The sequence below is a fragment of the Maniola hyperantus genome, chromosome 4 (assembly GCF_902806685.2).
Source record: "Maniola hyperantus chromosome 4, iAphHyp1.2, whole genome shotgun sequence".
Taxonomy (NCBI): domain Eukaryota; kingdom Metazoa; phylum Arthropoda; class Insecta; order Lepidoptera; family Nymphalidae; genus Maniola; species Maniola hyperantus.
Genome location: NC_048539.1, coordinates 360,436 through 387,590, shown reverse-complemented (window position 1 = coordinate 387,590; position 27,155 = coordinate 360,436). Strand labels below are relative to the sequence as shown.

The 27,155-nt window shown below is 38.9% G+C and overlaps 1 protein-coding gene across 1 annotated transcript in view; it reads right to left on the bottom strand.

Moving 5' to 3' along the window:
- The window catches only part of LOC117997012 (uncharacterized), a 103,033-nt gene that overhangs the window by 62,999 nt on the left and 12,879 nt on the right, over positions 1-27,155 (bottom strand). The window contains exon 2 of the mRNA XM_034985179.2: positions 11,553-12,809. Coding sequence (XP_034841070.1) covers positions 11,553-12,279 — 727 coding nt within the window. The 5' untranslated portion in view covers positions 12,280-12,809. The remainder of the gene's footprint in view (positions 1-11,552; positions 12,810-27,155) is intronic.

The following is a 27,155-nucleotide window of genomic DNA, read 5'->3' as shown; positions in this document are numbered from 1 at the left end:
TGAACCTAGACTACCTAGGTACCTATAGTAAATTTTGAAGAATCAAATTGCATTATTTGTCTTTGGTTATAGCGTAGGTAGGTATATAAGTAAATCGTAAATCAAAATTAGAGCACATAATATTATTATCAACTTATACTAGCTTGTTCTCGCGACTTCGTCCACGTGGACTACACAACAAACCCCTATTTTACCCCCGTAAGGGTTGAATTTTCAAAAATCCTTTCTTAGCGGATGTCTACGTCAAAATAGTACCATACGTCAAAAAAGTTTACATTATAATAGCTATTATCTGCATGCATTTCAGCCCGATCAGTCCAGTAGTTTGAGCTGTGCGTTGATAGATCAGTCAGTCAGTCAGCTTTTTCTTGTAGAAGTAAATACCTATACTTATCGCACGTATTAGATGGTAAATAGGTATACTATTATGTATTGTAACATTGTCAAATACCGCGAAACAAGCAGACTAGTAACAAGTTTTTGTAGTTTGCTTGCCAAATAAAAACTAACTGTATTATTGAGGCAATAGAGTTGTTGCTGGCTGCATTTGATGGTGGTACTGTATGAGCTACGGAGTGTGGCGGTGGGAGCTGCGAACAATGATGGAATGTGATACGAAAAAACTGGCCAAGCGCGAGTCAGACTCGCACACCGAGGGTTCCGTATTAGGGTATTTTTTTCGACATTTTGCACGATAAATCAAAAACTATTATGCATAAAATAAAAATCTGTTTCAGAATATACAGGTAAAGCCCATCCATATGATACCCCACTTTGTATAGTTATCTTACTTTAAAAATTTAAAATACTAATTATTTGTTCATTAACACTTTTTTTTTGTGTAATGTAACCACAAATCCACAATTTTCAAATTTATTCCTTTACTTCTGCTATAAGACCTTCCTACCTGTTGAATTTCATGTTTGTAGGTCAACGGGAAGTACCCTATAATAATATGTAGATTTTCGTGACAAACTCACAGGCAGCCAACGAAGTGATCCTATAAGAGTTCCTTTTCTATCTGGTTGTTTACGGAACCCTAAAAATTGTGTGAGCGAGAGGCACAATTCACTGTATAATTTTGTATTTCCGCTATTTAAAAATAGGGGACTCAGGTGTATGTGATAACTTAGGTAGGATCTATCAACGCACAGCTCAAACTACTGGACAAATCGGGCTGAAATTTGGCATAGAGGTAGCTATTATGACGTAGACATCCGCTAAGAAACGATATTTAAATAAATAAAATAAATAAATAAAAATCTTTTTTATTCGTATAAACTTTTACAAGCACTTACGAATAGTCGGATGCATCTACCACTGGTTCGGAATGCCTTTTTTACTTATTTAGGAGTTCAATTTGAAAATTGAACCCCTAAATAAGTAAAATAGGGGTCCCCTGAATAGGAGGCCGATGTCTTAACCACTAGACTATTACCGCTTCAACATTATTTTAAAACTATTAATCTGATTTAATCATGAATCAATCCCAGATCTTAGTTTCTTAGTGTTAATTGTGTTAGTGGCCGTGAAGAGAACAAGTTTAGCATCTTGTTGCCACTTCCGATGGCAGTCGTGTCCAATATTGGCGTGTAGACATTCGATACAGTTTCATTGCCGACTCAGCAGGAAGTCAGTTTTTGAGGACAACCGTCGAGTTAGTCATGAACCGACGCTTACAAATACATATAGCTTTGCTTAATTACTATTATTAATTTTGTTTATTCATAATTGCACTTTAAACCGTTTCTGTAGAATAGAATAGAATAGAGTAGAATGTTTTTTTATTCATGTAAACTTTTTAAAAGTGCTTATGAATAGTCAGGTCTGTGATTTTAGTAAGTACTGATTTTGAGCGCAACTAAAATTTAGAGTACTTGCCTCTTTTTAATAAATGAACCTAACTAGCTTATGATGGCGACTTCGTCCGCGTGGACTACACTTTCAAATCCCCATTTTACCCCCATCGGGGTTGAATTTTCGAAAATCCTTTCTTAGCAGATGCCTACGCTACGTCATAAGCTACCTGCATGCCAAATTTCAGCCCGATTCGTCCAGTACTTTGAGCTGTGCGTTGATAGATCAGTCAGTCAGTTATAGTTAGCTTTGTCGTTTATATATTTAGATAATGATATGAAGATTTATATTAATATTTATCATACCTATGTGTTGTAAGTTGTTACTCATAAGAAAGCTCAGAGTCACTCAGCGGGCGATGGAGAGAGCTATGTGTTTCTCTACGTGATCAAATCAGACATGAGGAGATCCGTAGGAGAACTAGAGTAACCGACATAGGCTAACGGGCTGCGAAGCTGAAGTGGCAATGGGCAGGGCACATAGTTCGAACAACCGATAGACGTTGGGGTCCCAAGGTGCTGGAATAGCGACCTCGCACCGGAAGACGCAGCGTTGGAAGACCCCCCACTAGGTGGACGGACGACATCAGACGAGTCGCTGGGAGCCGCTGGATGGCGGCGGCGCAAGACCGTGGCGTGTGGAAGTCCCTACAAGAGACCTATGTCCAGCAGTGGACGTCTATTGGTTGATGAAGTTGTAACTTGTAACTACTTATTAAGCCACTAGTGAGGTTGCACACGTACACATTGTTCTCATACAGCTGAAATTAATAGTTAATAGCCACTGAATTATGATTAACGACTCATTATTGGTTCAAAGAAGGATAATGCTCATAAAATATAATGTATTATTTACTAATCAAACGATGTGATTGATTTCGTAATCATAATAATGACTTATTTATTGCAACTACACGTAGAAATTAAATATAGGTGGTAATAGTACAACAGTTCGCAGTCAGTGTATTTACCAATATAATAGTGTGTTATAATTAATTAATAATAAATAATTAATAATGCGCAATTAGATGAACGCTTTTGAATATTTTTTAGAGTTCCGTACTTCAAAAAGAAAAAAGGAACCCTTATAGGATCACTTCGTTGTCTGTCTGTCTGTCAAGAAACCTATATATATAACTTCCCGTTGACATAGAATCATGAAATTTGGCAGGTAGATACGTCTTATAGCACACATAAGGGGAAAAATTCGAAAACCGTGATTTTGTGGTTACATCACAAAAAAAAATTTAAAATGTGTTCATGAACAAATAATTTTTTAAGTATTTTCAATTTTCAAAGTATTTTACTGTACCGTCTAAAGCAGATTTTAATTTTTTTTATCGGTTTGATTTTTCGTTCAGTATGTCGAAAAAATACGACTGTAGCGAGTCTGACTCGCACTTGGCCGGTTTTTTCATAATATCCTACCAATTCTGTTACAAGAACCAACCCTAATCTTATCCAGCTAGTCTGACACCTAAATGCTAAGTATATTTGTATACAAACGGCTACGCAGAGATCCGCTAATCAAAAGCAAAGTGCCCGATCAAATATTTTGATCGTTTGATCAAACATCCTTATCAGAATATTATCACGTTAATAATGCTGTGACGTCGGACTCGGAGACCAGCCTTGATCTTCGGATAACAGGGCTAAGGCTTTGTGTCCACACACAGCCGTCAAGATAGCAAGTTAAATATAACTTGCTTTAACGGTGAAGGAAAACATCGTGAGGGAACCTGCAAGCCTGAGAGTTCCTCCCCATAATGTTCTCAAATGTGTGCCAATCCGCATTTGACTAGCGTGGCAGACTATAGCCCTATACCCTTCTCTGAGACCTTCTGGAGACCTGTGCTCAGTAGTGGATCGGTGATTGGTTAATCAGGATGATGACAACGATCCATCAAGTGAACTTTGCCTACTTTGTATCACGAGTTTTTAAGCAAAAGGGCTTTACATTAGGTATTTGGATACAATTTGGTAAGACAATTCTATTCTATTCTATTCTTCTTTTGTTGCATTTCTATTCTTGGAAGATTAATCACGATCTTTATTTTGATGGTTGCTCGCTTGACAATTGATTTTTCTCCAGATTTCTTTTTCTATCGGTTGATGATGATGATAGTGATGAAGCTTGTCTTGTAGTTCCTAAGCTGAAACCTATAGTTACACTGTTAAAGCGAGACAGCGTTGTATAACTGACATAAATCTGTCTCGTTTTAACTGAAGCTTAAGTCAGAGCAAAGTCAAAGTACGCTCTATAGATTTCACCCGTAGTTGCATGGAATTCCGCAAAGTAACGCCTGCTTCTATTCAACCAACAAACAAGTCCATAAATTATTAGCATTGTAAACAAAGCTGGTTTAACTTTCGATGATTTACGAGTTTATCTGTAGCCGTCATCTCTCGCGAGCGTGAGTGCGCAGTTTGTTTGCAATCATCAGGATAAGGCAGTGGTCCGATCGCTGACGACGAACGAGAAACGATTACAACTAGAAATTGAAACGAGTTGGCGATCAGCGGGAAGCGAGTGTGTAGTTTCGATAGTTTTGTCGCCGGCCTATAAGCGAGTGTGCAAGTGCGGCGAGCGATTACTCGCGCCATTCGCCCGCGGTCGCTCAGTCCTGTGCAAACCTGCACGCACGTTACACGTGTTCAAGCGAGCGAGCATCACTGAACGAATATCGCTAAGCGAGTTTATTTTCGACAGCTCGTCGCTCAGCGACAAAACTAGTAAAGCGAGTCGTCGCCGGCATGCAGTGTGAACAGGCAGAGAGCAACTTTTGATTTAAGCATCTCTTTCGTTTACACGAAATGTATATTTATTGTGCGTTTCTTGAGAGAGAAAATCGCCGATAGTTAGTCGTTTACTCGCCGGCGGTCGGACCGCTGCCTTACACTGTGCTGAGAGCTGACTTTCACTATCTCGGCCTACTTGACCCTCTCCAAGTGACCTGCATCAGCCGATAACGAACCAACTCGATTTCCGAGAAGCTATCTCTTCTATTATAGGTCTTTAACCATACCCATGCAAAAAATCACGTCGATCAGTTGCTCCGTTGCAACGTGATTGAAGGACAAACCAAAAAACAAACACTTTCCCATTTATAATAATATGGGTATAAAATATTATAATTAACCAGCTTATGCTCGCGACTTCGTCCGCGTGGACTAGACAAATTTCAAACCTCTATTTCACGCCCTTAGGGGTTGAATTTTCGAAAATCCTTTCTTAGCGGATGCCTACGTCATAACAGCTATCTGCATACCAAATTTCAGCTCGATGCGTGCAGTAGTTTGAGCTGTGCGTTGATAGATCTAGATAACGTAATTGGTCAAAATCAAAATCGAAAATCGTATCTTACTACGTAAATTAAAGTAAAAGTAAAGTAAAATATGCTTTATTGTACACCAAAACCAAAACAATAGAAACATAACAAGGATAGCATGTGCATTGTACAATACGGCCTTATCGCTAAAATAGCGATCTCTTCCAGGCAACCTTAGGGTAAAGGATATTATAGAAATTAAAGAAAGCGGGGAAGGGGTGTACTAATTAAATAGGTACTTATTTTAGTTTAGTTATTTATTTACTAGTTTTATAATGCTCCCTTTTTACTCTGCCTGTGTAAGCTCAAATTAAAATAGTGAAGCGGGAACTGGTTCATTGACTCATTCACATGACACAACTGAACCACATATAATATGGTACATATCATTATTTTACGATTTGACATTAGCTAATGTGAAAACGTGTTGTTTAATTAAAAGTTCGAGTATGTCCAGATGTGGACGTCTATCGGTTGATTATATGGTGATGAAGTGAAAATAAATGTTACTGAAATGTTTGAACATAAAAGAGAACAAAGATCTAATTTAACTGAACTTTATAACATAATACAACTCATCAGTCATCTAAAGAATAAATGTAAAGAAGATAAAAGTTAAGATTAAACTAAAGGTAGGTACATAATGGTCAACCGTGACATGGTCTGTCGGCGAAATGAAAGTTAACGTTTAAGTGCACACACCGCCGCGCCGATCGATTTTTTAGGGTTCCGTACCTCAAAAGGAAAAACGGAACCCTTATAGGATCACTTTGTTGTCTGTCTGTCTGTCTGTCGGTCTGTCAAGAAACCTCCAGGGTAGGTACTTCCCGTTGACCTAGAATCATGAAAGGCAGGTAGGTAGGGGCTTATAGCTGACATTCGGGGAAAAATCTGAAAAACATGAATTTGTAGTTACATCACATAAAAAAAAATTGTGGTCATGAACAAATATTATGTATTTTCAAAGTTAGATAACTATACCTAATGGGGTACCATATGAAAGGTCTTCACATGTGCATTCTAAAACAGATTTTTATTTATTTTTATGCAACATAGTTTTTGAATTATCGTGCAAAATGTCGAAAAAATACGACTGTTGTACGGAACCCTCGTTGCGCGAGCCTGAATCGCACTTGGCCGGTTTTTGTCTTTATGCCATTTATGTAGAACATGTCGCTCCAATGCGAAAGTTATAATGTAATTTTAATAACAACAACTTTGTTAGCCTACGAATAATTTGTTATCCAAAGTTTTTAGCACTGAAACAAAAACTGTATCTGTTAATAATTATTACAAGTTTGAATTTCCATATTTGGATTAGGTATATTGTTCTATGAACAGTTTTCTATATTCTGCAAATCATTAGGAGATCGTTATCGTATCGTTATCTAGTTTAGTTAAGGTACGGACAGACGTGCTCAAAAAAAGCGTGCTTTTATGCTAGCTTAATGTTAGCATGCTCATGCAACTGTTCACATTTGCCAGCAATAAGCATGCTTAAATAAACTGTAGAGTTATATGTTGTATGTTGTACTGAGTACATGCTAATAAGCAAACCCTGTTCAGACGCGCTCGGAGCACGCCCCCTTCTACCCGCGCCTCAGGTAGCATGCTCGAAAATCAAACGTCGGTTGATTTTTGAGCATGCTCGAAATAAGCATGCTCATTACATGACACACGTGCTACTAATGAGCACTTGCTCAATAAAAGCATGCTTTCGTGCTAGTAATGAGCACGTCTGTCCGTACCTTTAGTCCTTGACGACAATCTCACCTGGTGGTAAGTGATGATGCAGTCCAAGATGGGAGCGGGCTAACCTGGTCAACAATTTTTAAACCCATACCCCCTTTTTATTTTACACGACATCGTACCTGAACCACAGAATATGTAATAGTACTAACGTACCTGAACGCTAAATCTGTTAGCGGCACGGCTTGCTGGTAGGGTGGTAACTAGCCACGGCCGAAGCCGCCCACCAGACCAGACCAGAAATTTAGAATTAGCCAAACCCTTTTCATTCTGAGAGGTTAGTGAGCAAGCGATGTGTTGGGCATATGAAGAGAATTCGACTATCAAAGAGAATTGAACAAATTTCATTAAAATCATGTAAATTGTTGGTTTAACAAATACACCTTGAACTAGTTACGCACACCGGCCTTTACTGCGAGTCGAGAGCCCTCTCTTTGCGCGAAGGTTTCACCAAATTTACGATAAATTATTATTCGGCTAAGATTAGAACTCGATTATTTTAGTTAATCAATTTCAAGAGCTTCTAAGAAATCACTAATTATTTAATATCCGCAGAGAAACCAATCATGCTCACATCCTTTTCTTACATATTATTTTATTATTATATATTATACCTACGTGATACACCACTAAGTTTTAATTACCATAAAAAATCTGCTTAGACAGAATTCGATACTTTATGTTATATATATACATGTTTATGAAGTATAAAAAATTTAAATCGTGTTTCCCAAAATGTGCATAAAAACACCAGCTGAGTGCGAGGCGAGGGTTCCGTAATACAGTCGTATTTTTTCGACATTTTAAACGATAAATCAAAAACTATTAGGTATGCATAAAAATAAATAAAAATCTGTTTTAGAATGCACAGGTGAAGACCTTTCATAATGATACCCCACTTGATATAGTTATCTTACTTCGAAAATTGAAAATACTAATTATTAGTTCGTGACCACAATTTAATTTTTTTTGTGTGTTGAAACCCTAAATTCACGGTTTTCAGATTTTTCCCCTTAGGTCTGCTATAAGACCTACCTAAGTACCTACCTGCCAAATTTCATGATTCTAAGTCAACGGGATATATCCTGAAGGTTTCTTGACAGACCGACAGACAGACAGACAACAAAGTGATCCAATAAGGGTTCCGTTTTTCCTTTTGAGGTACGGAACCCTAAAAATAGCTATAAGAAATCAAAATATACGTACATTATTACGCGCGGCATTGTCATGGCGTTTCACTATCACACATTCACATGGCGTGCAGGTCAGAGAAGCATAAATACACTGCTTACCCCAGTTGTAATAGCTCAATGCATATTTTTCACATGCACATTATGACCTGCCAGTAAACAAGTTCAGTCCTACCTAACAAATGCCTACCCTGGCTTCAAACCCTGTGCACGCCACTGCGTACTTCGTAGCGTAAGTATAGTGTGTCCATAGATTTATTTACATTTTTAAAAGAAAAAAAACTTTAATTAGTACATACTTACCAAGTTAAAGTTAAAATCCGATTGCACATATAAAACGATAAACCAGTTTCTGTTGGTATTTGCCCTTAAAGTTTTTATAGTACTTACCTACTTAATTAAAAAGTCGTCGTAGGTTATTTTTTAGGGTTCCAGACCTCAAAAGGAAAAACGGAACCCTTATAGGACCACTTTGTTGTCTGTCTGTCTGCCGATCTGTCAAGAAACCTACAGGGTACTTCCCGTTGACCTAAAATCATGAAATTTGGCAGATAGGTGGGTCTTGTAGCAGACATTCGGGGACAAGTCTGAAAAACGTGAATTTGTGGTTACTTCACACAAAAAAAATTAAATTGTGGTCATGAACTAATAATTAGTATTTTCAATTCTCGAAGTAAGATAACTATATCAAGTGGGGTATGAAATGAAAGGTCTTCACCTGTGCATTCTAAACCAGATTTTTATTTATTTTTATGTAAATACGATTGTATTACGGAACCCTCTGAGCGCACCTGGCCGGTTTTTTTGAATGTTGTAGGTAATACTTAAAAGTTTTTTTCAACCTTGGGTTCAATCATTTGTCTTGCAAGTAACTCTCGTAAATCAAGAAAATCAACAAATTATTACTAACTTAATTTTAAGTTACATAATGCATGTAGGTAAACAGTGAATTTAGTAATAAGTTGCAAGTTAAAATTTAGTGGGCATAGAAAACAAGTAGAATAGAATTTTGTTTATTTTTCGGTTAAGTAGCCGCGCGCTCCTCACCCCGCGCAACCCCGCCGGTGACTACAGTAGGATAAAACTTTTAAAGGTAAATTTTAAATTTTTATTTTATTTTAATTTCTTCTGTGACTTCGCTGAGCACGTAAAGAATTACAGAGTTTATTATTTCACGCACTTCGCTATTAATCTCGGAATGAACTAGAGAGTTTTACTAAATTACTTGTCTGGATACGTGAAAACGCTTACTTAAAATTAAGTTAAAATTTAGTTAACCACTTGACAACTTAATACGTGTAAATTAGGCTTTAGTATTCATAAAGAATTGAATAAAAAATTAATCAGTTACGTAAGTTTTTTTCACTATTTGCAATCATCTTCTCGAAGTTATCGTATTTGCCGCACGAGTCTTCATTAAATACGGCTATATTAATGCTCTACTATTTAATCGTGGCACAGTTAGCATTGAATCACTGAGTCAATGGGGTTAGTCAGGCTAGCCAGACTTCAGCCATATTAACCGATTTATAAAAGGAGGAGCAAATTTTAAACACGTGATAGAAGTGAAGAAGTCCTCATTTACTCCCCATTATAGAGGCAATAGAACACGCAAAGAGAGTTTACGTCTCTGCGGTTCTCCAAGCCTTCCAACGAGCCGGTTAGTTTGGGATCGTCCACAAGACAAACAGCCCGCCTTTGGATCCGATCAAATGGAAGGAGTTGGTACTGGGGTGATCCGGCCCAAAGGTGAGTGCAGTACTCCATATGTGGGCGGACTTGCGCTTTATAGAGAAGGAGCCTGTGCTCGGGTGTGAAGCGATTTTTCACTGTTCTGTGGTAGTAGTGAAGGAGGAACAAAATTGAGGAGTTCCTGAGCATTTCCTTTAAAAATATATCCGCTAGAATACCGTATTGTAAAGCAATTTACAGTCACACACGAATGTATAAAAACATTTGTGCATCAACCGGTAAAGGAGTGGACTGAAAACCGAAAGGTCGACGGTTCAAACCCCGCCTGTTGCACTATTATCGTACCTACTCCTAGCACAAGCCTGACGCTTAGTTGGAGAGGAAAGGGGAATATTAGTCATTTAACATGGCTAATATTCTTTTAAAAAAAATTTAATACAATAAAATTCTGATAGGTTTTTATGAAAACGTGACTCTCAATGCAATTCATTCAATGATAAAGTGGTAATGAAAAGTTAACAACTAACAGGTGACCTTGCTTAGGGTCACTCGTTTTGAAACGTTTTATAGGTAACTCCTACTATAGAATAGATAATTATGTGTCAATATAATTATTGACACATTTTTTTGTAACACTAATTAATTATTTAGTTGATGTTACGAAAATATGTTTCAATTCTATCTTTGTACCTAAATTATAATGATTATGAGTTGCATTCCATTCAACTCAGGTCATTCTTTATTTTAGTACGCTTCCTCCTTTTATCCTTATCTTATTTCAAGATTTGTCTGATTTTCAACTGTACAGTTCATCGATATCGCATAGTGTCATAAATCACAATAAAACATTCTTTTTGTGTTTAGTAAATAAATGCTGTGAACATTATTTATTAAAATTATTATGGAGCTTTCATTCAATTTGAGTGCCCGCAGAAATGATTACCTAAGTTTTGTAAATTCAATAACGACATTATGAATTTAGTTCGGTTTCCGTACTTGTTTATATTTGATTTGACAACATCATCAATCTTTGAATGCCAGTTAATTAGAACTTTGTAATAACTTAGCAAACTTGTTATTAGGTCTTTAGTTTAATCAAAAATTATTCAGAATGCAAATAACTGAAAGGTATAACCACAGCCTTGTAGAACTGTGGTATTACCTACTCTTTGTATTTTAATGTTTGGATAGTTAAATATAATTTGTATCTGGAATGCTGCAATGAACTCTAATGACCAAAATTAATAATAATTAATCTATTGGTAATCTTTCGAAGAGTTAATTGGCATCGTTGTTATTTGTCAATAATTTGTTGGTCTTTTTGACAAGACCGTTGTTAAGCAACTTATCGACAGATCACAGACTAATTTCGGCTATACATCTTCAAAAGTTAACAATTGCAATTTATTACATAGATGGTTAGTGGAGGAAATATTTCGATCTATATAGGTACATAGGATAATTTTAAAGTGTATGGGAATTGGACCGTTTATAAAATCGTTAAGAATGTACGTTTCTCCAGTTCGTCAAACTTTAGTCTGTTGACAAAAACATATTCACATTCAAAAATATCTACCTATTCCATCTAAGCTAAATAGTGGCTCTTATGAAAAAGTATGAGGAGTATACCACTGAGCTGGTGTCGAATAATGTTACTCTCTCTCTATCTACCACAGAATCGAAACCAATGTACCTGAATAATCTTACTCTATTTCTTAATATAATAAAGCACTCACCTCTGGCCCAGCCGGTGAGGACGTTGCCTAGATACGCCACTTTGTACATGGGATCAGGTTCGCTGATCCGGACACTGTTGGTGCGTCGCAGCAGGCGGCCCAAGCCCCGGGAGAGCCTCCCAATCGCACGAGCGGTGAAGTCCTTCCCAGAAGCACTATCAGCCAAACAGACCTCTGCCGGTAGAAAAGATTTGATTTGATCGTGTTCTTTGTGCGCAATCAATCTTGGAATCGTCAACTGGTGTGATCTCTTCCGTTCTGGCGTCAACGTCTTCGCTTGGTTCACGCTGTAGACATTACAATTCTTTTTAAAGCTCGGGCTGTCTTTGGTTTGGTCCGTTCCTTGCTCAGTCTTGTTCGAACTTCCGGAATCGTTATGTTTTCCATTGAGATTCTCGCTGAGGGAATTGTTGTTTAGGGAATCGGTGTGTCCATCGCTGTACCGGCGTTCCGAACTCAAACGCCTTTTAATGAGGGACGGGTTTCGTAAAAGAATGCTAGTTTCACTAGAGCTTCTGTTCTTTAGAATGTGAATTTTTTTGACTCTGGAAACAGCGCAGTCGACTACGTCGGTGCTGACGGTTCTTTCCGTCTTTCCTTCCTCGTCAAGAAAGCGAACTCTCAGTCCATTAGTTTTATTAGCTTCCGTTTCCTGTAGTCGCTCTTGGCTTTTCGCGTTCGCATCGAAGCAATGGCGTTCATTTTCACTTAGCGCACCGCGAGCCATTTTAACTTTGAAAAACTTAAACTTACGAGCTTTAAGTTCGAGAGACTTTACATCATGGTCTCGCGTAGGACAGCTTTATTTGTTTATTTATCTAGTTCGCAACGCGGGGCTGCACTAAACCACTAAACCAGTCACTTCTAAGTAACAACACACACACAGTAGTAACACACTTGAACGACACCGGTTTGGAATGTAGCCTCAGCCGCTCACTTGATTGTTGGTTTGTGAGTGAAATTGTTGTACCGAGGGGTTCAATTTCGGTTGGGATCACTGGGTGGAAAGAGTATGGCGTATGGTATGATGGTATGGAAGTCACAACACTTGTTTGGAAACACTTGGAGTGCCGCGCGTCCGTGTCTCGCGGCTCGCGGACTAGGTATGCCGTGTGGCGGATGGCGTTGCGGCGCGGGCGCGGGCGGGTGCTGCGCGGGCGCGGGCGGGTGCTGCGCGGGCGCACCGGTCACTTGCTAGTTGATCCCGACTTTGATTTAATCCGAGCGATGTGGCGGCGCTTATCCGCTGTCAGCAACCTGCGGACGAAAACATGTGTGTTATTCTGATGCCCACTATTACACTATAGTACGATTTTACTATTTTCTTGTTATAAAAACATATTAATCATTCATCATCATCATGATCAACCCATCACCGGTCCACTACTGAGCACGAGTCTCCTCTCAGAATGACAAGGGCTTAGGCCATAATCCGCCACGCTGGCCCAGTGTGAAGTGGCACTCATAGATAGTTTTAAGATTTGCGTGAAACAACACACAAATCTTAAAACTATCTATGAGTTTGATTGGTTAGCATTCAAATGACAGCTTTGTACATTTATATGGAGCGCGCTACGAATAAGCTCCTCTTAATATGGTAGAGAGTCAGCCAATCGTACGCACGCTGACTACTGCAGTGATTGCATCAACGTGTTGAATGTTATTCCTGTAACCAACAGTCACGCTCGTAAACCACGTTTTCCGTCACCTTTATAAGTATATAAAGCGAGTTTATTCACCGCGGTAAAGTCAAATGCAATCTTTTAACGCATTTCGAACTTAATTTGAATAATACCATAAGAAAAATAGAAAAAACCGGCCAAGTGCGAGTCAGGCTCGCGCAAGAGGGTTCCGTACTACAGACATATTTTTTCGACATTTTGCACTATAATTCAAAAACTATGATGCATAATAAAAATAAATAAAAATCTGTTTTAGAATGCACAGGTGAAGACCTTTCATATGATACCCCACTTAATATAGTTATCTTACTTTGAAAATTGAAAATACTAATTTTTAGTTCATGGCCACAATTTTTATTTGTGTGATGTAACCACAAATTCACGGTTTTCAGATTTTTCCCCTAATGTCTGCTATAAGACCTATCTAACTGCCAAATTTTATGATTCTATGACAACGGGAAGTACCCTGTAGGTTTCGTGACAGACCGACAAACAACAACGTGATCCGTTTTTCCTTTTGAGGTACCGAACCCTAAAAAGTACAAAAACCTATAATGAAAAAAAATTAACTTTAAAATTAATTGACTAGGTACTTTTTGTGCTTTATAAAAGCTGTGTTACTTGCCGTGGTATTTAGGTATACCTACTTAAGTAATCTATACCTTCTTACATTCTTCTTCATTATTATGATTTTGATATGAAGTAAGTATAGAAAACTAGCTGATGCCCACGACTTCGTCCGCGTGGATTTAGGTCTGGAAAACCCCGTTAGCGTCCCGTCCCGAGGCTGTTCGGGTTTGCGGGGCGTTCCCTCCCCGATTGCCATCTCAACCTGTCGCGTAATATAGGTACCAAATTGAAATGCCAAACACGTACTGAGTGGGACTAGTACTATAATACATTCTGCGGTGTGACAGGCAGACAGATGTGACATTTACGTAGGTATATGAAAACCAGAAAATAATGTACATCGATCTTTGGATCGAGGTAGCAGTTTTGTAGAGCATTGTCTCTGTCGTTGAGACCGACAAAACGTCACATAGGATGAATGACCGAGACAATGCTCTACAAAGCCGAAATGTAACAATCACCTCTGATTGGTTGACGCTCGCTCAATGCATTGTTGCAACAGGGCTCTGCTCTCACTTCAACCTTTCAGCCAGCCTTTCATTCATTCAGCCTCAGCCCCCCAATTGTGTAAGAATAACCATTTCATGGCTATCGCAATCGTCAAGAAATTCTGCCATTTGATTGGTTGATTCGCTGTTTACATTTTTTCACAGCCAATCAAAGGGCAGAATTCTTGACGATTGCGATAGCCATGAAATGGTTATCCTTACACAATTGGGGGGCTGATCCGCGCTATAACGACCGTAGGACTTTGCCGTTAAACTAATTGGAAGCGTAACGTCACAAAGCAGTTAATTTCGAGCCAATTAGCTGGAGTCTGAACACAGTCACGTGTTCTCAGTAATGCAGCGACGCGTATACGCCTGAAAAGGTACTCATTTAGATTTGTAGGTTGCGCAATTAGCCGAGTCCACACTGAGCACCGCGGCACACTAACACTAGGGTCTTGGCCTGTAGTAATAAAATGATGTGATTTTTTGTACGGTAGTTTAAGGGGCTTAGTAAGTAGAATAGAATAGAATAATGTTTATTCGAGGTATATAGGTGGTACATGGTGTAGGCAATATCGTCCTGTACAGCAGTGCAACACCTCGAACAGGTAGGCCACTCAGCTTGTGTTGAGACGTCGGGCCCCTCAGACACACACCTCTAGAGCAAATATCTGAGGTACCAGACGCCCCAACGCTGATTTTCAGTGACCGCCTTTTATACTACCCAAACGTATATAAGTTAGTATATAAGTTACTTAGTTAAAACGAGATATGTAGGTAGATAGTTAAAACGAGTATTTCCGTCTATATCACTCGAGGATAATATGAATATCTGTCAGTGACAGAATTTTCAAAATCGGATCGTTACTTCCGGAGATCACTTTCTACATACAAACTCAAAGCGATTTAGCATTCTGTACCCGTAGTACAAGATTTTACGTCTCACCAAACGAAACCAAATTCGAGAGTCGAAATACTTCCGCGTTACAGTAAACTGGATCTTAAATGCCTTGTTTTAAAGCTCAAGTTTGTCTACACTTCTACAGCCAGCGCTCCAAGCGGAAACATTGCGAAATTAAAATCAGTGGCATTGAATATTTGACTTCAATTCAAGGCTGTTTAGGTCCATTTTACTGTAACGCGGAAGTATTTCGACTCTCGAATTTGGTTTCGTTTGGTGAGACGTAAAATCTTGTACTGGTAGGTAGGACGCCGTGTAGAAACCAAAGGGGCATAGGTTTCATATAAATTGCCATACCCCTTCCAGGTTGGCCCGCTTCTATCTTAGACTGCATCATCACTTACCACCAGGTGAGATTGCAGTCAAGGGCTAACTTGTATCTGAATAAAAAAACAGTTGCCACACTACCTTACCAACGGATATAATATAATGTTATGTACTTTTGAACAGCAAAGAAAAGACATTCCGAACCAGTGATTTGACGATTCAAAAGTACTTGTAAAAGTTTAATTAAATAATTATTTACATATTTGTCTCGGTCTAAGCCTCGCTAAGTATGGACTCTGCTAATTAGCGATAACTGTGTCGCTGCATAAAATTGCATATTTGAGCTGGCATTTCGCACAACTACCAACTGATACACATTATAGCTACCCGTCAGTGGCGTGCATAGGGTTCCAAGCTAGGGTAGGCATTAGTCAGTTAGGTTACCTATTTAGAGGCTGTCATGATGAAAAATGACCATTGAGCCATTTCAACTAGGGTAAGCAGAGCTTTTATGCCTCTATGACCTGCACGCCACTGCTACCCGTGCTACTTTGGCTATCATTACCTACTGCAGTGCAAACTACGTTCGTTTGAATCGAGCTGATTAATTAGAGCAATTACCTAATTGTTGTCAATTAGGTTTGCATTATGCATATGTGACTCAAATGCATGATTTAAAAAAAAACCGGCCAAGTGCGAGTCAGGCTCGCGCACCAAGGGTTCCGTAGTACACTCGTATTTTTTCGACATTTTGCACGATAAATCAAAAACTTCATAAAAATAAATAAAAATCTGTTTTAGAGTCCACTACATTAGTACCCTTATTATAAATGCGAAAGTGTGTTTGTTTGTTGGTTTGTCCTTCAATCACGTCGCAACGGTGCAACAGATTGACGTGATTTTTTGCATGGGTATAGATAAAGACCTGGAGAGTGACATACATAGGCTACTTTTATTCCGGAAAATAAAAGAGTTCCCGCGGAATTTTCAAAAACGTAAATCCACGCGTATACGAAGTCGCGTGCATCAGCTAGTAATCTCATAAATTTGAAAGTGTGTTTGTTAATTTATCCTTCTATCACCCTTTACAAACCTATCACTCCGTCCGTCAGATGTCCGTGGCTGAGATCGGGATAGATAATACCAACGACTTCGTCAAGGTGTACGGGACGGAACCCTTCGTGCGCGACTCCGACTCGCACTTGACCGATTGTTTTCGTCAGCGAGTGTAGATAAGACTCGATGTGCGTCCTTGGAATGACAAACCGTAATTATCGTAATGATGCGATTAGCATTTCGTGCTGCCGTTCGCAAAGTGGATGATCATTGATCAGTATTAGCGGCACGAATGCTGTACCCACTACCCAACCTAGCTAATGTACACTACCTACTCGTAAGGACAATTTACCTACACTGTACAACCCGTCGGAAGTATCTGCGCACCGCGCTGTAATGCGCTTCCCCGCAGTTTCCTGTTTTTAACCGACTTCAAAAAAAGGAGGAGGTTCTCAATTCATCGGAATCTTTTTTTTTATTTTTTTATTTTTATGTATGTTCCCCGATTACTCGAAGACGCCGGGACCGATTTTGAAATTTTTTTTTTGTTTGAAAGGGTATACTTCAAAATTAGTCCCATTAAAATTTGGGGAAGATCTGATGAACATCTTCGAAGATAGATACTGGAACTCCTCAACGGATAAGAGTAAATTGCTCGCGATCAGTGTAATAGCTTAGTAAACAGTAGATTTTTAACCAGTCATAGCATAATTCCATGGGACCACTAAAAATTGTGAAATAAATTTTTTTTACAAAAAAAATAAAAACCGACTTTGATTCACAAACACTAAAAATTAAAAAATAATTTAATTTATTACCGAATATATTATGTATACAAGAGTTAATATAGTTCCATAATAATATTTTTTGGGGTCGGTGCCAATGAGGTGCCATTGTGGAGTCTCATAAAAATATGAAGTCTAGACGACTCGCGCAGCTAAAGCTAATTGGCACCGGCACCAAAAAATATTATTATGGAAGTCGGTTTTTATTTTTTTTGTAATCACCTATCCAGTACGCGGTGCCAATGCAAGCGCGTTGCATGATGTCACTGCCAGCTTCTCAGATATTTCCGACGGGTTGTACCTACTGATTTACTGTGATAGTGGTTAAGACCTCCATAGAATAATTTTAAATTGAAATTTGATAATAAATAATTTATATTAGTGTATTATTTGCAATATTAATCGCAGTCAATTACAAACATGCGAGATTTTGGTCCTTTTAAAATTATTCCAGTAGTTAGCTATCTACCTATGGAATTATTTTTGATATGTACCTAAGTGGGTACACGTACCTACCGGATATAATCAGAACGCTAGCAAAAACTTAGCGTTATTGTTATACTACCTAAACATAAGCCAATACCAATAACCATCTGCCTCATTTAGTAATTTTAGTCATTTAGTACCTATTTTTCAAACCCGCAAAGTAAAGCGCGCAAAACTGGGGCTAATGCCCCAACTACGACGCGGCATTGACTCCGATAGGCCTACTTACGCAACGTTTGTTGACTTGTAGCGCCAGTCAGATGTTTCATTTGCAATAATATGTCGTGAGCTTTGTCAATTTTTTTTTTTTTAATTTTCGCGTTTTTTAGTGGTATATCAGTAATTATCAGTACAATCACCTGTTTTCGTTTTTGCCAGCGTTCTGGTTACACCCTGTATTACGCAACTCCTGGACGACACTACAGTTTCACACAGGAAATCTTAATCACAATGTGGAGCACGCAGCACCGCAGCGTCAATGGCGATTCGCAATACCCACGAGATTGTTACTAGTTACATACTGCGTATTACAACCTGCAGCCTGCACACCAATCTGACCTTTACTACTTACAAAATTAGGAACATAATCCCCTGCATTAACCTATTGAGAAACATCTATCCAAATGGGTACACAGTCCATGCAAATATGACCCATATTCACACACAATACGTTCTAAGTTGGCGCAAACTTATGTCCTAAAATAGCATGTGTACATGAACCAATAAGTCGTATAGGTACAATTGTTACTATATTGCCATGAAGCATTTGGGCATAAAGTTGTTTGGACAAAATGTACCTACACAGCTAATATTATATTATGTATTCTGTGCTAAAAGTGTTTTATGTTACACTAGCTGACGCCCGCGGCTTCGCCTGCGTGGATTTAGGTTTTTAAAAGTCCCGTGGGAACTTTTGATTTTACAATCAAAAGGGCTACTACGGATAGGCTATCCGTAGTAGCCCGTCCTCGGGATACAAATAAATTTAAACGCATGATCCTTTAAAAATCCTGTGGGATCACCACGATAATATAGGAATGCAATTCCTTACAGCATCAGGTTTGAGAAGGTGGGTTATCGAGTTCAAAAAGGCTTTACTTGGTAGGTACCTCCAATATCGATTTATAACCGACAGTTTCGAAATCCCATCGGATTTGGTGGTCAGGTCCCGTGCAGCATCAGCATTGAGGAGTCGGAATCCAATTTTTTTACGGAACAATCGCAAAGTTTCTCTATCGATTAAAAAAGAAACTACGCAAATCAGTGCAGTAATCTCGGAGATTTCGATGTGCATAGGTTGAAAAACACAACTCCTCCTTTTTTGAAAGTCGGTTAAAAAGTAGCCTATGTTACTATCCTAGCCTATGGTTAATCCTTTACTTGTCTGTGAAAATCCCGTCTAAATAACAAGAAGTCTTCCTAAGTATACAAAAGGCATTAAGGTAGGGCCCTTGTGTTCAAATAATCTCAAGAATAACAAACTGTGTTAGGTAGGTACATGTTGCACAATGCACAATGCACCAGACACAGCAGTGGTCGAATACAAGACGAAGCGTGACGAATACCAAATGCGAGCATCGTGTATGCATACAATACTACCTACGAACTACGAAGTGACGGAACCACCTGCGTCGATCATGGAATTACGACTGTACCAGCCCGTTCACACTAGTCGTAAGTCGCATATTACTAAAAGTCGAAAGTATGATGTATCTGTTCACACTGCATCGCGAGTCGTATAGGTCGTAGTTTCGCGCCATTCGGTACGTAGCGACGACGACGAATAAAACACGAATGGAGTGAGCAAGCAATGTGTAGCGATCTAGGAAGCGGGGCGGGGAGAGAGGTAACAACGCGCTCGAGTCGATAAGATGCACGACTAGTGTGAACAGCAACAAGCAGGCACCTATGCGAGCACGATTCGACGCGATTTTTAGTCTTACAACGGGCGCTGGCCCGTCGGATGGTTTTTTGAGTCGTATTAGACTAAAAATCGCGTCTCATCCAATGTGAACAGCTCCATATAAAGTGTATGGTGACCAGAGCATTCGAATTTTAGTCATATGCGACTTACGACTAGTGTGAACGGGCTGTACAGGGTACAGGGTGTAACCATAACGCTGCGCTGGCAAAAACGAAGACAGGTGACAGTACTGATAATTACTGATATTAAATCGCTGACGATTCAAAAATACTTGCAAAAGTTTAATTGAATAAAACGAATCTAAACAATTGAGCATAAAAATTCGTTTTATTACAATAAATATTGAATAAAAATATTTTTATTTATTTATTTTACCAAAACTATACATATAAACCTTCCTCTTGAATCATTACATCTAGTGATGAAAACGGCATTAAAATCCGCTGCATGGTTTAAAAGATCTAAGCGTACATAGGGACAGACAGCGGGAAGCGACTTTGCGTACTATGTAGAGAAGTATGTGGAAGTCCCCCATACGTAAGAACAAGTTGATTATTTGCTTTCTCTAGAAATTCTACCGGGAGACAATGATAATGTATGAGAGCGTCAGGCGCTACGGTACAATGGCTAACTGTCAGGCGAGATGTAGGCGATTGATCTATTGTACTACTTCGATTGATTGACTATTCATTTAGAAAAGTATAGCCGTGAAAACACATTAGTATGATTTTTTATTTTTAACCGACTTCAAAAAAGGAGGAGGTTCTCAACTCGTCGGAATCTTTTTTTTTCTAAATCAAAATTAAACTTATGAAAATACTACTGAGTAGGTACCTACTGACCCTCCCCGACTTCGCTCGAGCGAATTTTTTATTATTTGTACGAGAAAGTTGTAAAATAAAGAGAAAAAGAACCGGCCAAGTGCGAGTCAGGCTCGCGCAATGAGGGTTCCGTACTACAATCGTATTTTATCGACCTTTTAACGCACGATAAATTAAAAACTGTTATGTCTAAAAATAAATAAAATTCTGTTTTAAAATGCACAGGTAAAGCCCTTTCATATGATACCCAACTTGATATTGTTAGCTTACTTCGAAAATTATTAATTATAAGTTCATGACCACAATTTAATTTTGTTTGTGTGATATAACCCAAATTTTTTCCCCTTATGTCTGCTATAAGACCTTAGCTACCTGCCAAATTTCATGATTCTAGGTCAACGAGAAGTACATACCCTGTAGGTTTCTTAACAGACCGAACAGACAACAAAGTGATCCTATAAGGGTTCCGTTTTCCTTTTGTGGTACGGAACCGTAAAAAGTAAATAAGGAAGCACTTATCTCTAGATCTCTAAGAAAACGCGGTGTTCTTCCAAATGATACTCGAAGCCAAAAATAGCTGACCTCGCGGTACATTACACTTGCCAGTTGTAACTTGTAACCCCAAATCACAACAATGGCTCAACGAGTGCGCTAATAAGTAAGGCGTGCGCGTGCGCAGGACAAAGGCGCTGCTGGTAGGAAGTCACACGTATTTGGCATATCCGATGCATGCCAGACGTCGCGAACTCGATGGGCCACAGACTGAGGATATGATATACAGAGGTTTGAAGAAGATTTCAGCCTGCGGACGTATTTATTTATTTATTTTTTATTTATATTTATTTTTAGACAAAACGAAAAGTGAATAATTTACACCACACTTTTAGACCAAAGCACTAGATAAAAAGCCGAGAATGGTGTTGGCAGTTTGCAGCCCAAATAGACCGTAGTCTGTGCTAGGGCTGACAAAGTTCATCGACCTCATTCATACTATATTATATTATAATTATTATATACTATACTATATTTATACTATACTATATATATATTCATACAGTTATACAGTTACACAGGTATACAGTTGAACATACGTCTTTCCCGTGCGCAGTGGTTCCTCTGGTACTGCAAATGTTCATGGGCGGCGGTTATCACTTAACATCAGGTGACCCGCCTGCTCGTTTGCTCGCTATCTCTATTAAAACATGAAGTCGGCGCAATTGACCAGCGTGGCGGCCTATGGCCTGAACGCTTCTCTTAGCTGAAAGCCGGCAAAGGGTTGATCATGATGCTGATTAACACGACACGCAATAGTTTCGTAGGTTTAGACAGGGAGTCAACTAGCTATTGTGTTTGTGCGAGCTGCGCGGAAGTACGACGGACGCGACGGTTCAATTAGTCGTCGTCCGTCGGCAAACGGCAATCAGCCGTGAAGTGGTCGCGAGCGGCCGACCCTGGGGGACTACGGCGAACTACATCGCCATTGCTATTGTTTTGGGAACATCTAAATTGATACTTTTTTATTGATGACTGTTTAGAGGCTGTCATGATGAAAAATGACCTTTGGGCGAGGGCTCTTAGAGCCCTCGCCCAAAGGTCACGGCGACTTTTTGTAGCGATACAGTAGCGATGCTGTCGCGCGTCCGCATCGATACAGTCGCGAAGCGGTCGCTAGCTGTGTGCCCTCGCCCACGGTCTCAGATTCAGTCGCGATGCAAACGCGATATTGTCACGCTTCTGTGTCGATGCAAACGAGAAAAAATGTTGCACTGATGCTCGGTTCTCTATTCACGCGCCACCCTCCCTCCGTTCTTCCCCCGATGTCATCCGACAAAGTCGCGCGTTTGCATCGATACAGTCGCGATGCAGTAGCACGTTGCAAATGCGACTAACACGCGTTAGTAGTGATGCTGGCGTGCGTTTAGTAAACGCGCGACAGCATCGCTACAAAAAGTCGCCGTGGGCGAGGGCTCTTAGTGCTTAACTTTGGGAGAGCGTGGTCGCCTCACGCCTGCCACAAGTACTCGTAGCAATACTAGTCTCTTACTAGGACGGATGGTCCCAATTTCTACGCACTATGTGAAATTGTTTTACTGAAATAAATATTTTTGATTTTTTTTTATTCGATTGCAAGTTAATCCTTAACTGCGATCTCACCTGGTGGCATGTGATTATGTGGCAGGCACATAAAGTTTTTAGGAAAAATCATTCGCCTCCACTCCAAATATGGATACGTATTGATATAGAGTTTTGATAAGTCTTAGTATATAAGTCGTAATTAAGTAAGAAAATTACAAGGATTGCCAAAAAACGAATTAAAAATTATCTAAAGTTTCCACACGTCATTCAAGATGATGTAACGATTCTAACGGTACCCAATATCAAATCCATACAATACGCCATCCAAATCTGTTCAGGCATTTAAATGTTATGGTGGAATAAAATATACTCACAACCATAAATAATACATTAATACAAATAATAATACATTAACCCAGAAAACATTACACTCCTCTTTTTGGGTGGTCGTGTGAAAATCGCTCCTTTAAACGATTTTATATACTAATGATTTTGTAAAAACTTAATCATTGAAAAACTTTTGTTTATTTATAAAACTCTTTGTCCCGAATCATTACTGAAGCTATTCGGAAATTCTCGTCGCAGGAAAAGCCTTCGGGTCGGCCTTGCAGCTGACATCTAGTGTATTTATTTATAGGCATTTATAGTTTATAGGCACAGGAGGAAAATGAGCGAGCATTGTTAATAGCTCTTTAATACGGGCTCTCGTTTTAACTTGTTTTTTCCTATTCAATAACTTTATTGGTTATGTTCTACTACTACAACATCTAAATATATCAAAGGAAAAGGCGACTGACTGATCTAGCAACGCACACGCAATTATATAATAAACTTCCAGATTGTCATAAAATCTGCCATTAGTACAATTTAAACTCGTGATTTTTGACATATTGAATAAAAAGAATTATTATGCTATTAATGAATATTAATTGTTAAATGGACGATATTGAATTTTCAAAAACGTAGGTATTTTAAGACTGATTTTGACTATGATTGAATGTTTTTTTTTTGACTAAATTTTCTAATGTTATTTGATTTGGTGATCATTAATTAGATGTGGTTGCATGTTTTGTTTAATTCTAATTCTAAAATTCTAATTATAATTTTGCACACTGTCTGCGGCAATAGGTTGTGTCGGGTCCAATCATTGTAATACTAACTGTTATTTACCCACAATTTGGTAAAATAAAGAATTTATTTATTTATTATTTATTCATTTACAGACGGAAAATTGTTATAAAGTACCCGTGCGGAGCCGGGGCAGGATGCTAGTCATAAATGCGCAAGTGTGTTTGTGGTTGTGTGTTGGTCTGTTGGTTTGTCCTTCATTCACGTCGCAAGTCGCAACAGAGCAACAGATACACGTGATTTTTTACATAGATATAGTTGAAGACCTGGAGTTTCCATGGGATTTTTGAAAATCTATATCCAGGTCGCCAAATCTAATAGCCGGACAGACTAGCCAGTTTGGCCGGACATTTGGGTATAAAGGCCGGACACCCTAGATTAATGAGGATTTTGTGTCTTAGTATTAATAGGTACGAAAAAAAAAATTGTATGTAAAATCAAGCTTTTTTTATTATTGTCATAAATCTTGTTGTCAGGCGGCACTGCCGCATGCGGGAGCGACCGACAATCGACTCGCCTGCGCTCGGCCACGCTCGTTTGCGAAATGTAAAAAACCTAAAAAAAGCCGGACAAGCCGGACACCGTTTGTTTTGGCCGGACACGCAATCAAAAAGCCTACCTATGTCCGGCTCTATCCGGACGCCTGGCAACCCTACACGCGGACGAAGTCGGGCCTCAGCTCAGCTAGCAATTCTATACGTCTTACAAATCACCTTTCCTGCTGACCAGTAGGAATATGACCTCATGCGATAGTCGACAATTTTAGCGGCGTAGTGATATGTCAACAGATACACAACTGTTGCTAACTAGGCAAATAGGTTAGTAACACTTTTTCTAAAAAAAACAACCTACTTGTTCTAAAACTTGCAATAAAAATTGTCTACTTACTGATAAAATAAAATAAATAAAATAAAAATCTTTTTTATTCGAATAAACTTTTACAAGTATGTACTTACGAATAGTCGGATGCATCTACCACAGGTTCGGAATGCCTTTCCTACCGAGAAGAACCAGCAAGAAACTCGGCGGTTGCTCTTTTCAAATATTTGATATAGGTACAAGATTATGCCATGTATAAAATAGTATTTGCAGTCTTGTGCGTTGCTGGAACGAGCTGCAGGTCAAATCCACGCTCTTTTATCATTTAGATAATCTTCAATTGTGTAATATGCTTTTTTTATGCTTTTTCGTTCGCGTGGATTTAGGTTTTTATGTGACGTCTGCCGACATATTATATTTCTATTGTTTTGGTGTACAATAAAGAATATTTTACTTTTTACTCACTTACAACGTTTTTGAAAGAAACAATTTGTGAAGCCGTAGAACATTACAATTAGTTTGTAACTCTTTGAAAACAAATGCTACTAATAATAATTATTGCTCCCTAAATAGGAAGTGTTATTAGGTAATGGTGGTAATGGTGGTATAACCATTGAATAACCTTGGAAGTTGGAGTTAACAGTTTCAATGGAACTTAGTTTAAACCGTGAACGGTACTTAACCATAATATTATTATTATTCTGATAAAATAATTAAAGCGTAACTGAAAAATATTTACAATGACTAATTTAGTGAGTCGACGCAAAACGAGATAAGGCTAAACCTAAAGGGCCACGCATACAGACAGAGTCGAGTCGAACGTTTTGATAAGAACCTTAACTAGGTTAGTAGAACGGTTAGTAGGTTTAGTGCATTCAATATAAACTTGCGTGTTTCCACTTGAGACCGGCATAAGCAATAACAGTAAGATTACATTCGACATGCCACGTAAATAAAAGGGGTAATAAAGCAAACACTCATAGAGCCCATTCATTTTTAAAAGAGCCGGTTCAACCTTATATATTTTGTTGCAAACCAACCAGTGTTGATACTATTGAATTCATCCGCCACGACTTAATCCTATTGTTATTGCTAATGACGGTCTCAAGTGGAAACACGCCAGTTTCTTTTGAATGCACTATACATTCGTCATCATCTCTACTTATTGCCGGCCCTCTACATGAGCACGGTTCTCCTCTTAGAATGAGAAGAGTTTAGGCCATAGTCCACCACGCTGGTCAAATGAGGATTGGCAGACTTTACACACCTTTGAGAACATTATGGAGAACTCTCAATCATGCAGGTTTCTTCATGGTGCTTTCTTTTACCGTTAAAGCAAGTGATATTGATTTTAATTGTTTGAATTAAATTAAAATAAATTAAAACGGTGATTTTTTTTAAAAAGAATATTAGCCCCACGTTAAAGACTAATATTCCCTTTTGTACCTCTCCAACTGAGCGTCAAGCTTGTGCTAGGAGTAGGTACGACAATAGTGCAACGGGCGGGGTTTGAACCGCCGACCTTTCGGTTTTCAGTCCACTCCTTTACCGGTTGAACTATTGAGGCTCTAGTTTATTGTTAAGTATACTGAAAACAAAAAAATATATAATATGTCACTGATATTACACATCGTCACTGCACGTGGTTTTGCTTGTCCAGACCTTTAAACTTCATAGGATTCTATAATAAATACACTTATCGATAGTTCCGAGTCCGTGACCGACTTGCCGAGTATGTTTTGGCACCAATAGAAACAACAATTAAAATAATATGGTATTTGCTTTTCATGCATAGACTAAAGGAAAACATAGAAAACGTCCCGTCAATAAAATGAAGACAGACTAACGACCTCTATGTGAGCAGACGGTCATTGCAAACTAAAATGTTTGCGGGCTGCAACTTAATTTGGGTTAGGTACAGCTTGATGCATGTGATAGCCTAGTGGCTAGGACGTTCGCCTCCTAATCGGAGGTCGGGGGTTCGATCCCGGGCACGCACCTCTAACTTTTCGTAGTTATGTGCGTTTTAAGTAATTAAATATCACTTGGTTTAAGGGTGAAAGAAAAGATCATGAACCTGCATGCCTGAGAGTCCTTCATTATTGTATTCTCAAAGATGTGTGAAGTCTGCTAATTTGCGCTTGGTCAGCGTGGTAAACTGTGGCCCAAATCCTTCTCAGCATGAGAAGAGAGACCTGTGCTTAGTAATGGACCTTCAATGGGTTGATGATGATGCTGATGATGGATGAGGTGATTTACAAAATTGCCAATGGCCCAACCATCTGTTTCAATCCATACTTTCATACTAATATTATAAATGCGAAAGTGTGTCTGTCTGTCTGTCTGCTAGCCTTTCACGGCCCATCCGCTCAACCGATTTTGACGAAATTTGGTACAGAGATAGCTTGCATCCCGGGGAAGGACATAGGCTAAAAATCAAAGTATTCCCTTGGGACTTTTAAATCCTAAATCCACGC